Source organism: Myotis davidii, unplaced genomic scaffold, assembly GCF_000327345.1.
Source record: "Myotis davidii unplaced genomic scaffold, ASM32734v1 scaffold129, whole genome shotgun sequence".
NCBI classification, from domain to species: Eukaryota; Metazoa; Chordata; class Mammalia; order Chiroptera; family Vespertilionidae; genus Myotis; species Myotis davidii.
In genome coordinates this window covers 945,229-958,925 of record NW_006383019.1, presented here as the reverse complement: position 1 = coordinate 958,925, position 13,697 = coordinate 945,229, and the positions used below count along the sequence as shown (strand labels likewise).

The following is a 13,697-nucleotide window of genomic DNA, read 5'->3' as shown; positions in this document are numbered from 1 at the left end:
GGGTGGGCGACCACTACAGAATGTGCATCCACTATCAGCTCTACACTTCCCTGCCTGCCACAGTAGGTGGTCCCTGTCTGTCCCAGTGGACTAAAACTCTCTCATAAATGGGTTATTGCCATTAGAAAACTACTAATTTTCTAGTAATGTAAACAATACCACTTTGTCTCTTTATGACTTTCGCTTGTGAACATCTTGTGCAGCAAATACGTCTACGTGTCACTCTGCTGATGGTGGAAGTCCAGGATTGTCTGCCACTCTTGCTGGGAACAACAGCTGATACATCAGAGAAAGGAAACAGAGCTCTGTTTTCATTGGCTGTGTCAGAAATCCAACCAAAGGAAAAACGTTCTTATTTTTCAAAAGCAGATTTCCTTTATCTCAGGGATTGAGTCATAGCTGAAAAAAAGAAAAAGAAAAAGGTCAGGTACGTTTCTATAACCAGGGATACAGGATATTACAGACTAAGGAAGAAGGGAACCAGCACTTAGTGAAGGTTACTACACACCAGTTCCGACTACCACCCGTGAGGTAAAACACTACAATTATCTTTATTTACAAATGTGTGAATGAAAGTTTAAAGAGGTTAAGTAACTTATCCTAAGGTTACTACATAACAAGGGCTGGCACCCAGAATTGCTTTTATCTTTCCGTTCTGGCAATAGATATTAGAACAAAATATCTACTTCCTGACAGACTAATTCTGCCTCTAGGAATGAACCCAACAGCATACTCCTAAGAGAGGGCAAGGACTTACATATACAGACTCTCATTAGAATATTGTTTGTAACAGGGAAAAACCCAAAACAACCTAAATGTCCGCGCTCAGCGGATTCATTAAGTGAAGGAAGAACCACGATATGAAAGTCAAATGCCCCCGGAAGAAAAAATGACCACACTCGTGAGGCCGAGTGCCTGTTTGCTCGCAGGACTGGGAGGAGACAAACATCACAGAAGACATCATGGTCCGTGTTATTTGTGAGATGGGACATCCACACAGGAAACAATTCAGTAATGCTTGTAAGGCAGTTTATGTTCAATGCCAAGTACTCTTCAGGCAAATGCAGAGTAGCAGATTCAAAGCAGAGAGGTAGCAACACAGGATAAAGAGGACTTCTCACGTTCATAAAATCATGGAATGAGAGAAGGGGATCTTAAGAGATTTTTCTTGTCCAATTTCTCTGATTTCTGGTAAGAAAATAAGAGACTGGAAAAGGACAGTCATTTGCAAAAGGTCACACGTACTGACTAAAACGTGCTCCTGGTGAGCCAGTGCTGCTGGCTTCATGCTTTCCCACACCAGTCACTGCTGGTCCCGAGAGGCCGGCCAACGAGAAGGCCCAGCAAGCCTAAAACACCCAATACTGCAAAATATATCTGTGCACCTTAAACATGAAAGCACATGGTAATAACATCTGAATATACCTCGAATGAAAAGCCTAATTTTATACATCTGCTTTCCAAAATGGTTTATTTTCTTTTTTCAATACAGTGGAATCTCAGTTCTTGATCTTAATTTGTTCTGGAAGGCTGTTCAAGAAGTGATTTGTTCAAAAACAAAACCATTTTTCCCCGTTAGAAATAATGTCAATTAATTCGTTCCAGACCTCCAAACAATTCTGTTTTAACCTTTTTTATATACAGTAAAAGTCTAATGCACTATTTAATCTATAAACAAACACTTCATTTTTTAATTTATCGAACCACCCTTACTAGCCTTAAAGCAGCGGTTCTCAACCTGTGGGTCGCGACCCCTTTGGGGGTTGAATGACCCTTTCACAGGGGTCGCCTAAGACCATCGGAAAACATATATAATTACATATTGTTTTTGTGATTAATCACTATGCTTTAATTATGTTCAATTTGTAACAATGAAAATACATCCTGCATTTCAGATACTTACATTACGATGCATAACAGTAGCAAAATTACAGTTATGAAGTAGCAATGAAAATAATTTTATGGTTGGGGGTCACCACAACATGAGGACCTGTATTAAAGGGTCGCGGCATCAGGAAGGTTGAGAACCGCTGCTTAAAGGAATCACTTCCAGCACTCATTCCAGGAGTATCTTTCATGACTCAGCAGGTGGCTTCTTCTCTTGCTGTCACTGGCTACCTGCTTTTCATTTATCCAAATCAATAACAGTTTTGTTTTTTAAATATATTTTTATTGATTTTAGAGAGAAAGGGAGGAGAGTGAGATAGAAACATCAATGATTAGAGAAAATTATTGATCAGCTGTCTCCTGCACGCCCCACACTGGGGATCGAGCCCACAACCCGGGCATGTGCCCTTGACCGGAATTGAACCTGGGACCCTTTAGTCCGCAGGCTGATGCTCTATCCTCTGAGCCAAACCAGCTAGGGCTCAACAATCGTTTAGCTACCTCTCTATTTGCTTGTGATCATTGTTTCCTTCACACCTTAGCAACATTAGCACTCTTGATGGCCTATGTTTTAAAATTGTTCTCATTTCTCTAGCAACAACAACAACAAACCCACAAAAATATTCACAGCACAATTTCCTGAGATGTTATGGTAAACGGACTCATACTAGCACATTCTCTCCTTTGTTGTGGCTTGAGAGACGCTTTTTGTCATGCTGATGTATCAGCCAGAAAGGGCTGCAGAAAACCAAGCTCTTTCAGTAACTGAGACATTTTTTCCACGTGAACAACTTGGTTGAGAACGCATTGTTTGAGATGGGAGATATTAAAAAACCAAGGTTTGACTGTATTTTTAGAGAGAGATGAAGAGAGATGGAGGAAGAGAGAAACATAGATGTGAGAGTGAAACACTGATTGGCTGCCTCCTGCATGCCTCCCACCTGCGCATGTGCCCAATTGGGGATCCAGCCAGCAACCTTTCAGTGCACGGGACAATGCCCAACCAACGGAGCCACACCTGCCAGGGTCCAAAATAGTTTCTAAAAAACATTTTCATGTTCACAAACATTTGACCACCAACATAATGGGGAATCACAAAAACAACTACCTTGCACTTCTTAATACACCTTATCTTGCTCTCTGCTATTCTAGGTTTGATGGAGCCAATAACATTAAATATAGACAAAAATTATCACCCTCACGAAGAAAAGAAGATAGAGTCTGCAAAACTGAACAGAGCTTTGGCAAGAATCAGCTCAGTAAAAATATAAAAATTAAACCAAGCTCTGTATATCAACTGTAATTAAAAAATTAAAGTTAACAAAATTAAATCAAGCTCTGTTAATGACAGTTCTTAGAGTGACAAGTTGGCTAGAAAGTTAACAAGGAAAAAGTGGTATTGGACCTAAATCTAAATGCAAGCCCTCCAAACTATTGAGGGTTATATGGGATGTTATTTGAACATATTTAATGATTCTTAATTTTTGGTAATGTAAATGATAGAGGAGTTTAATGATGTCACAAAAATATGATGAGAAATTCTCCTATCACATTAAGTTTTTGTGACTCAACTGAAGTTAGAGAAAGCAACATGTTGAAGGTTGAACTGAGGATGTTTGGCTTGAAGAACAGACTGGGAGGGAACTAAGTGGCTGTCTTCAATTTTCTAAAGGTTACTTGTGTGGCTCTTGTGAGCAAAGCTAGAACTAGCTGGTGAAGCTATAGAGAAAGAGTATTACCTCCTGGCAAGTCAGAATTCCCTAATCACGCCCATTCAATTCACTCCTTCTTAAAACAGCACTATTAAAATACCACACTACTTCAGATGAACGAAAATACTGACAGGAGAGGAAACAACAACAAAGCTGCAAAAGCTGGAAGCAAGTGGAGTGTAACAGAAAAGGGAAAAAAGCTGGGAAGCAACCTGATTTACACCCGGAGCTCCTCACAGCCCGGTGATTGGTGTCACCAGTGCTTATGGTGAAGGGAGGAGGTGGACACAAACATAGGGGTTTCTTAAAAGCCTGGTTTTAGAAATTAACGCCCTACAGCTATTCCACCCTCCTGATCAGCCCGAAAACCAGCACGGGCAGAATCATCTGAGACTGCGCCCCTGAGCAGATTAAAATCTAGGGTTGTATATTAGGCAAGACCGAGGACAAGGGCGCTATGCTGAAAAGAGAGCAACTGGGGGAGGGGGTATAAATAATGAACACTGAGCCTTCTCTCGCTTTTTCCCACGCGGCTCCCGGAACATGACATTAGCAGTCTGCTCTTTGTCCTCCGGGCAGGAGACCGGTACAGTTTTCATGGAGGAATATCATCAGTCCAACAATAAAGAACTTAGCTCCCTAAGGAAACCTGCGTAGCTTATGTTTCACTTATTAAGAAACTACCAAATGGTTTTTCAAAGCGGCTGTAGCATTTTACATTCCCACCAGTTCAAACTGAAGTTCAAATTGCTTTACAACCTTGCAAACACATGATACTGTCAGTCTTTTTAATTTTAGCCATTCTATTGGGTATGTAGCTGTATATCACTGACTTTACCTTGCATTTCTCTAATGACTAATGATGTTGAGATAGCTCTTTGCATGTGAATATTGGCCATCTGTATATCTGTGTGTAATGTCTGTTGTTATCTTTGACCATTAAAAAAACCCGTCAGATTGTTGCTCTTCTTAATGAGTTTAAAAGTTCTTTATATTATTTTGGATACAATTCCTTTATCAGAAGGATGTTTGGCAAATATCTTCTCCCAGTTCATAATTTGCCTTTTCATTTTCTTCAAAATGTCTTTTAATGAGTAGTTTTTAGTTTTGATGAAGTTCAGTTTATCAGTTTTTCTCTTATATATCTCATGCTTTGTATGAACTAAGAAATTTGCCTAACTTAAACCACAAAGACTTTCTCCTATAAGTTTTATAGTTTTAGTTCTTACATTTAAGTCTATGATCCATTTGGGGTTGATTTTGTATATGCTGTAAGGAATAAGACTCATTTTCTCCTCCCTTCTTCATATGTATATCTAGTTGTTTTTATACTGTAAACTAAAAAGACATTATTTTTCTCATTGAATTACCTTGGCACATACAGGGCAAAAGGAAGTTCACAGTTGTTGGTATGGAAAATAATACAATTCATAGTAATACAAGAATAAACTTTGTTTCGTGCACTCACAACTGTAAACCTACTTTTGCCTCACCCTGTATATAAAAAATCAATTGACTTCATAATTAGGGTCTGCTTCTGCACCCTATTTGTTCAACAATCTTTGTCTACCCCTATGTAATATTACACCACCTTGATTGTGTAGCTTTACAATACGTATAAAGCCAAGCAGTGTTAGTCTTACAATTTTGTGCTCCTTTTTCACAACTTTTTTTTTGTTATTTTAGTTCATTTACATCTCCCAATAAATATTATAATGATCTTGTCAATGTCTATAAAAAAAAGCCTGCCGAAACCGGTTTGGCTCAGTGGATAGAGCGTCGGCCTGCGGACTGAAGGGTCCCGGGTTCGATTCCGGTCAAGGGCATGTACCTGGGTTGTGGGCACATCCCCAGTAGGAGATGTGCAGGAGGCAGCTGATCGATGTTTCTCTCCCATCGATACTTCTAACTCTCTATCTCTCTCCCTTCCTCTCTGTAAAAAATCAATAAAATATATTTTAAAAAAAAAAGCCTGCTGGAACACTGAATCTATTAGTAATCCTATTTAATAAAAGCTAATATACAAATTGTCCCCTTGGAAGTTCAACCACTCACTATGACATGTGCTGACCACCAGGGGGCGGTGCGGACTAAAGGAAGGCTCTGGTCAGCAGCCGGCAGCTGGGGAAGGAAGGCCTCGATCAGCCTGATCCCAGGCCAGGCCTAAGGGACTCTACCTGTTCAAGAATTTTGTGCACCAGGCCTCTAGTCTTGAATAATGTACAACATAGTAACTATAATTAATAATATTGTATTGTGTATTTGAAAGTTGCTAAGAGATCTTCAAAGCTCTCATTACAAAAACAATTGTAACTGTGTATGGTGAATTAAGTAGACTTATTGTGGGGATCATTTCCCAATGCAAACAAATATTGAATCAATATGCTGTATACCTGAAGCTAGTATTATATGTCTATTATACCTCAATCATCATCATCATCGGGAGAAATAACACCTTAGTCACATACTTTTGATTCACAAACATGATATTTTCATTTGAATCTTTAATTTGGCTCAGTTGTTTTATAGTTTATATTGTACAAATCTTATACATATTTTGTTAAACATATTCCTAAGAATTTGATGGTTTCCAATGCTACTATAGACTGTATTGTTTTTAAATTTTCAATGTCCAATTGTTAATTGCTAGTCTATAGAAATACAATTCATTTTTGTATATTAACCTTATATAATGCAGCATTGCTAAACTTAGTAGTTGTAATAGCTTGTAGATTACTTAAGACACTACTGTCCAACAGAACTTTCTGTAATGTTCTGTATCATTCATACATGGCTCCTCAGTCACTACCATATTGGATAAAGCAGCCTGAGGAGTTTCTAAAGAAATAATGATGCCTTCTGCAAAGACAGCCAGTTTTAGTCCTTCCTTTATGATCAATATGCCTTCTTGCACTGGCTAGGATCTCCACTGCAAATGTTTTAAAATGGACATCTTTGCCTTCTTCCTGCTTAAAAAGCAGCATTCATTTGTATGCATATATGCATAACCCACGGACACAGACAATAGGGTAGTGAAGGTCTGGGACAGGCCAGAAGGAGTTATGGGGGGAAAAGGGGATGTATGTACTACTTTCAACAATTAAGATTTAAAAAAAAATAGAAGCATTCAGTCTTTTCCATTAATATGATTTTAGCTGTCAGTTTAATCAGTTTTAGGAAGTTCCTTTCTGTTCCTTGTTTCCTTATAATTTTGTAATCAATGACTGTTGATTTTTGTCAATTTTTTTCTGCGTCTATTGCAGCGGTTCTCAACCTGTGGGTCGCGAACAATGAAAATACATCCTGCATATCAGATATTTACATTACGATTCATAACAGTAGCAAAATTACAGTTATGAAGTAGCAACGAAAATAATTTTATGGTTGGCGGTCACCACAACATGAGGAACTGTATTAAAGGGTCTCAGCATTAGGAAGGTTGAGAACCACTGATGGAGATGATCATGTTTTTGTTTTTATGATGAATTACTATAACTGATTTTCAAATATCAAAACAACCTTGCTTTCCTGAAATGTACTATCCTTTTTATATATTTCTGATGTATTTCCTTATATTTGTTAAGGATTTTACATGTATGTTCATGAGGTATATTAATCTATAGTTTCTTTTCTTGTAATGTCTTTGATGTTTGGTGTTACGGTAATACTGGCCTCATTAAATGTACTAAAAAATATTACCTCTTTAATTTTCTGGAAGTCTGTCTAGAATTGGTACTATTTCTTCTTTAAATTCTATCTAGGCCTGGAGTTTTCTTTGTGAAAAGGTTTTTAACTACAAATTCAATTCCTTTTATCTCCCTGCCCCTGCAATTTGACTGATATCATGTAAATTTAAGGCATGTAACATGATTTGATACACATATGTAATGCAAAATGATTACCACAATAAGATTAGTTATTATATTTATCACCTTACATAATTATTATTTTTAAAATATAGAATCTGCTTTTTAAAAATATATATTTTTTAAAATTGATTTTAGAGAGGAAGGAAGAGGGCGAGAGAGAAAGAGAGAGAGAGAAAAAAAAACATTAATGGTAAGAATCATTGACTGGCTGCCTCCTGCAGGCCCCACACTGGGGATGAAGCCTGCAAACTGGGCATGTGTCCTGACCGGGAGTTTAACTGTGACTTCCTGGTTCATAGGTCGACGCTCAACCACTGAGCCTCGCTGGCCGGGCCATAATTATTTTTTTAAATAGTGAGAATATTTAAGATCTACTCTATACGCAACCAAGTATATAATACAAAACTGTTACCTATAGTCACCATGGTGTGCATTAGATCCCCTGAACAAATTCCTCCTATAACTAACTAGACGGCTGTACTCTTTGGCAAATGTTTCTCCATTTCCTCAAACCCTCAGCACCTGATAACCACCATTCTACTCTGTTTCTATGAGTTCAACTTTTTATTTTTATTTATTTATTTATTTAAAATATATTTTATTGACTTTTTACAGAGAGGAAGGGAGAGGGACAGAAAGTTAGAAACACTGATGAGAGAGAAACATCAATCAGCTGCCTCTCGCACACCCCCCACTGGGTATGTGCCCGCAACCCAGGTACATGCCCTTGACCGGAATCGAACCTGGGACCCTTCAGTCCGCAGGCCGACGCTCTATCCACTGAGCCAAACAGGCCAGGGCTGAGTTCAACTTTTTAGATTCCATGAAAGTAAAATCACACAGCATTTCTTTCTCCATCTGACTGTTCCATTTAGCATAATGTCCTTAACATCCATTCACATTCTAACAAATGGCAGGATTTCATTCCTTGTTTTGGCTGAATAATATGCCATTACACACACGCACATATTTTCTTGGCCCATTCATCTGTTGATGAACACTTGGATTATTTCCATATCTTGGCTATTGTGAATAATGCTGAAATGAACATGGAGGTGCAGATACCTCTTCAAGATATCCTCAAATATATTTCTAGAGGGGGGATTGCTGGATCATGTGGTAGTTTTATTTTTAATTATTTGAGGAACCTCCAAGTGGCTGTACCAATTTACATTTCCACAAATAGTGAACAAGGGTTTCCTCTTTTCTATATCCTCACCAACACTTATCTCATGTCTTTTTCTTCAGTGCCATCCTAACAGATGTAAAGTAGTATCTCACTGTGGTTGTAATTAATTTGCATTTCCCCGATGATTAGTGATATTCATGTACCTGTTAACCATGTGTATGTCGCCTTTGGAAACAGGTCCTTTGTCAATTTTTAAAAAAATATATTTTATTGATTTTTTACAGAGAGGAAGGGAGAGAGATAGTTAGAAACATCGATGAGAGAGAGCCATCGATCAGCTGCCTCCTGCACACTCCCCACTGGGTATGTGCCCGCAGCCAAGGTACATGCCCTTGACCGGACTCGAACCCGGGACCCTTGCGTCCGCAGGCCGACGCTCTATCCACTGAGCCAAACCGGTCAGGGCCCTGGTAATTTTTGATGGGATGTCAGACATTGTATTTTTATACTGTTAAGTGCTGAATTTTGTTGTTCATTTAAGGAGGGTTGGCCTCTGTTCTGGCATGCAGCTGTTAGTTACAGAGCAGTTTGATCCTTCCAAAAACTGCTTTTAAGCTTGGTTAAGGTGCTTTATTCTAGAGCTAAATAAGCTCAGATAGTAAGGCATGTTTCCGAGGACACTACCCAATGACTTGTGTATTACAAGATCTGTCCACAACGGTTAGTAAGAACGTCAACTATTCCTAGCCCCATGTTCCAGGAGTTGTTTAGCATGTTAATTTCCAGTATTCTTTCCCTGGCCATGGACATTTTCACCCAACACATGTACACAACCAAGGCTTGAAGGGACCTCTCTAAATATCTTTGGAGCCTTCTTTCTGTGTAGCTCCTTTTCTGGTATCCTGTTCTATGACTTCTAACCACCCTGGCTTGGGCTCTCCAGTTCAGTTTATGACTCGTCCATTTAGCAAGACTATGAACTCTGTTAGGTTTTCCCCTACCTGCACTTTAGAAATTGCTTCTGAGAAGTGAGCTATGGATCACCTCAATGTTATCCGTCTTTTAAGGACTACAGCCCTCTCCTTCCTGTTGCCCAATATCTGGAGATAGTTGTTTCATTTAGTTTGCCAGTTCTCTAGTTGTTTATGATGAGAGGGTAATTCCTGTAGTAATTCATCCTTCAAAGGCAGAGCAGAGGCTCTTTTATGTCTTTTTTAAAATACATAGAACCTGGAATCTAACGCTTTTCAGTTTTAAACAAGCTACATCAGAACAAAAACCATCCTTACCTTCGTAGACTTCTCTAATGGCTGATCATACTGCGCTTGCTGCATAACGTCACTAACTATCATCTTAGCAATCTTCCAAGCTAGCTCTTCTTGGGCCTACAAGAAATAATTGAAACTGTTGATAACAGTTATTTATTGAAAGAATCAAGACATACATTTCAGTGCTCTAAACACAACTGTATATGCATATAATTTCTACCTGTTTAGATAAGCACACTGCCATGTCTGAAAGAACCTGGGCCACCCTCTGGCTATGAGATATATATATATATATTTTTTTTTAAATAAATTTTAAAAAAATATATTTTATTGATTTTTTTACAGAGAGGAAGGGAGAGGAATAGAGAGTTAGAAACATCGATGAGAGAGAAACATCGATCAGCTGCCTCCTGCGCACTCCCTACTGGGGATGTGCCCGCAACCAAGGTACATGCCCTTGACCGGAATCAAACCTGAGACTCTTGAGTCCGCAGGCTGATGTTCTATCCACTGAGCCAAACCGGTTAGGGCTGGCTATGATATATTAATATGCTACTCATTGTCGTCCAAAATCAGCTACCGGTACCTGACATGACACAATCTTCATGTTAGTTCTCAAAACAAAAACATTTTTCTTTCTCTACTCCCATCTCTCAATGTACTTTACTATTCAAAAAGGAGGCCTCCATTCCTGAAAGTAAAAATGACAGTGAGAAAGGAAGCTTTTGCGTCTACACCGATTACTGATGCCTGCTGTTTGATAGAAACTTAATTACAAGGTTATCTGTCAGTGGCCAGAATCTCTGGGCTGAAGATACCTCCATAGCCTCCACCAGGCAATTATGAGTTGTTAAGAAGGCCCACCCTTTCTTGTTACGTTCTGGATAAGGGAGTAATGATGTGCCACGCTGGCTCAACATGGCAACTAAAGAAAGAGAAATCTTGAAACCTTAATTAGACAAGGTGCTGCTTACAAACGGGAATCTTTACACTAAAAGTAGAATTTACCTCATCAGTATTTCCTTGCACCCATTTCTTCATAGCTTGTGAGAACATGGATCCTAGTAAACAAAGCCAAAGATGAATGTAGATTTCATGCATAATTTGACATTAAAAATGCTGTTAGTTACAAGCTACTTCCAGACATGGTGGACATCCTATTTTTTTTTTGGGGGGGGGGGTACAATCTTCTCTAAAACATTAAGGAATACTACTATTGACAGAAACTGATTATGATGTCTCCATAATAGAGTATTTAACTGTCAAACATCATGCTTTGAAAAACCTTTGAAAACCTGTTTCTGAGTTCTGGATTTTTCTTCTATTTGATATAAGAAACTTTCATGTGGTGTTAGATTTGCAGCAAACTAAAAGAGCAAAAGCAAACCATGGCTTAGATTTAATTCTGGGTAAGAATCTAGGAGATATAATCTACTTGTTTATGTGAGCAAACCTTCCTGAGCAGCTACTATACAAAAGGGCTTCAAGTGTAGATTATGCTGCTCGCTACAAGCTGTATAAATTAGCTGAGTAAGCGGAGTTTTAAATAGTCATCCTCTGTCCAAGTCACAGTGCACCTCAACTTCCTAGCAGACACACAAGCCTATCTCCAACTGTACTCAGATGCTGAAAAATCACCAAGGCAGTAGGTTTGCCTCTATCCCCATGAATGAAATACACAGCTTACCCTTTCATTAATACAAATAGGTTCAAGTCCTAAGTTTGCCTTAAACCAAGTGATTGGTAGATTATTTCTTAGGCAAGGTCCTGATTAATTCAAGGACTGGGATAGAACTATACATAGCACTCATGAAAAATACAAAACCTGATTCTTTGCCCTTAATGATTTGTATTTCTAGCTAAAAGTTTGAATACTGTGTAGTTAAATTTTATGGTCAAGCAGAGTCAGCAGAGCCACAGCATCACAAGCTCTGCCTGGCGTCTCAGATGGCTGTCACTTACCCAATGCATCCTCTCTTCAGGCTCACCCGCAGGCGCACTGTTGACAAGCTCCTACTTGCTAACACTCTCCCCTTTACTTTTACTCCCCACACCTCTGACTCTCCTCTGCATATTCCCTCCTCTTTAACCTGGGCCTCTCCAGGATCCCATTCCCAGCCTTCTTTCTCCCTCTTTGCTCGGTGGGGCATCTCATCGCCTTCTGTGTGTTTACCTTCCTTCAAAATGCAATAACTAAAACTGGTCCTTAGGTTTCAAACCCATGCTTACAAATTCTCCTAAATGCATCCCAAACTTAACATGTTATGAATGGAGCTCATCTGTCTCCCACCTACTTTTTCTCATCCTCCACCTCAGAAATTAACTTAATCCTCTATTGAAAATTAACATAATTGTTCATCCAGGGAACCCATGTTTAAAAACTCAACCTACCTCTCTCATTTACTCTCCATATGAAGTGTGTCACCAAATTCTACCTTAAATGCAGTCTCTTAAATTCCACACACCCCTCATAGGTATGACATAAGCCTACCTGGGACCACTTAGCTAAGGGCTTAGCAGACAATAGCGAGCAGGTGAATAAACACTGTGTTTTCTCAATATGACATGCAAGGGCTTTTGCAATACAGTGGGGCCTTGACTTACGAGTTTAATTCCTTCCGAGACCAACCTCATTAAGGAGCTTGTTAACTCAAATTACTCTATCAACTCAATGCAAAAAATCGGCCAAGAGACCACTGGTATCTCAAAAAACTTGTTAGTCGGGACACTGGTAAGTCAAGGCGCCACTGTATAGGACAGCTTCCTCTCCCGCCACGGCATCCAACACCAGGAACAGCCACTCCAGGGACCACACGTTCACAACATCCATTAGAATTCCTTCTTGACACACTTTCACATTTCAAAGCACCTTGCTTGCCCCACAAGCAAAGTTGTCATACTCTCAGAAGCCTCCGAGATACACCCTTCTCAATCTCAACCCTGTCCTCTGTGCTCTATTATCAGGGTTTCAAAACCCAAACTGGCCGGGCCAGTGTGGCTCAATGGTTGAGCATCGATCCAGGAAGCAAGAGGTCACCAGTTCAATTTCTGTTCTATTCCCGGTCAGGGCACATGTCCCGGTTTGGGGCTTGATACCCAGTAGGGGGCGTGCAGGAGGCAGCCGATCTATGAAGTTTCTCTTTTATGGATCTTTCTATCCCTCTCCCATCCTCTCTCTAAAAAGTCAATTAAAAATATTTTTAAAAAAACAAACTGCAAATTGAACCTACAGACTGGCAAATAATGAACACTCTTTGCAGCAGCCCTCAGCAAAGAAGGAGAAGAAGGGAGAAGGGGAGCCAAATTGCAAACTGTTGTCAAAATGGTATTCTGAACCAAAGCTGGAGTTGCGGAGAAACCAAGATGGAAGCATAGGTAAACACCGGAGATTGCTGCCTCGCACAACCACTTCAAAGATACAAGTAAAAGACGGAACGGACATCATCCAGAACCACAGGAAGGCTGGCTGAGGGGAAATTCTACAACTAGAAGGAAAGAGAAAAGCATACCGAGACTCAGAGGAGGTGCGGAAGTAAAATACAGAGGTACAAAGGCACATGCGGAGAGGGTTGGCGGCTGAGGACATGGTTGTCTTTTTCAATCGGGAGGGAGTCTCAAGCTCTGAGCTCCAGTTCCGGGCGAGTCTCTGGGGACTCAGACTCATACGGGAGAAACTGGACTGTCTGGCATCAGTCGGAACTTGAGGGCAGCTTTCTTACGGGGACCTTGCAGCAATTGCCGGGACACTGAGAAGCAGGGCCTCTGAGGGCAGGACTGAGAACAGCGATAACTGCTCACTCCACCCTGTTGATCCCCTGGGACACTGCCCCGC

At 39.9% G+C, this 13,697-nt stretch overlaps 1 protein-coding gene across 1 annotated transcript in view; it reads right to left on the bottom strand.

Annotated features, from left to right (window-relative positions):
* Positions 1–352: 352 nt before the first annotated feature.
* The window catches only part of AKAP10 (A-kinase anchoring protein 10), an 83,110-nt gene continuing 69,765 nt past the window's right edge, over positions 353–13,697 (bottom strand). The window contains exons 13-15 of the mRNA XM_015558374.1: positions 10,874–10,926; positions 9,887–9,982; positions 353–399 (exon numbers count right to left, since the gene is read on the bottom strand). Coding sequence (XP_015413860.1) covers positions 394–399; positions 9,887–9,982; positions 10,874–10,926 — 155 coding nt within the window. The 3' untranslated portion in view covers positions 353–393. The remainder of the gene's footprint in view (positions 400–9,886; positions 9,983–10,873; positions 10,927–13,697) is intronic.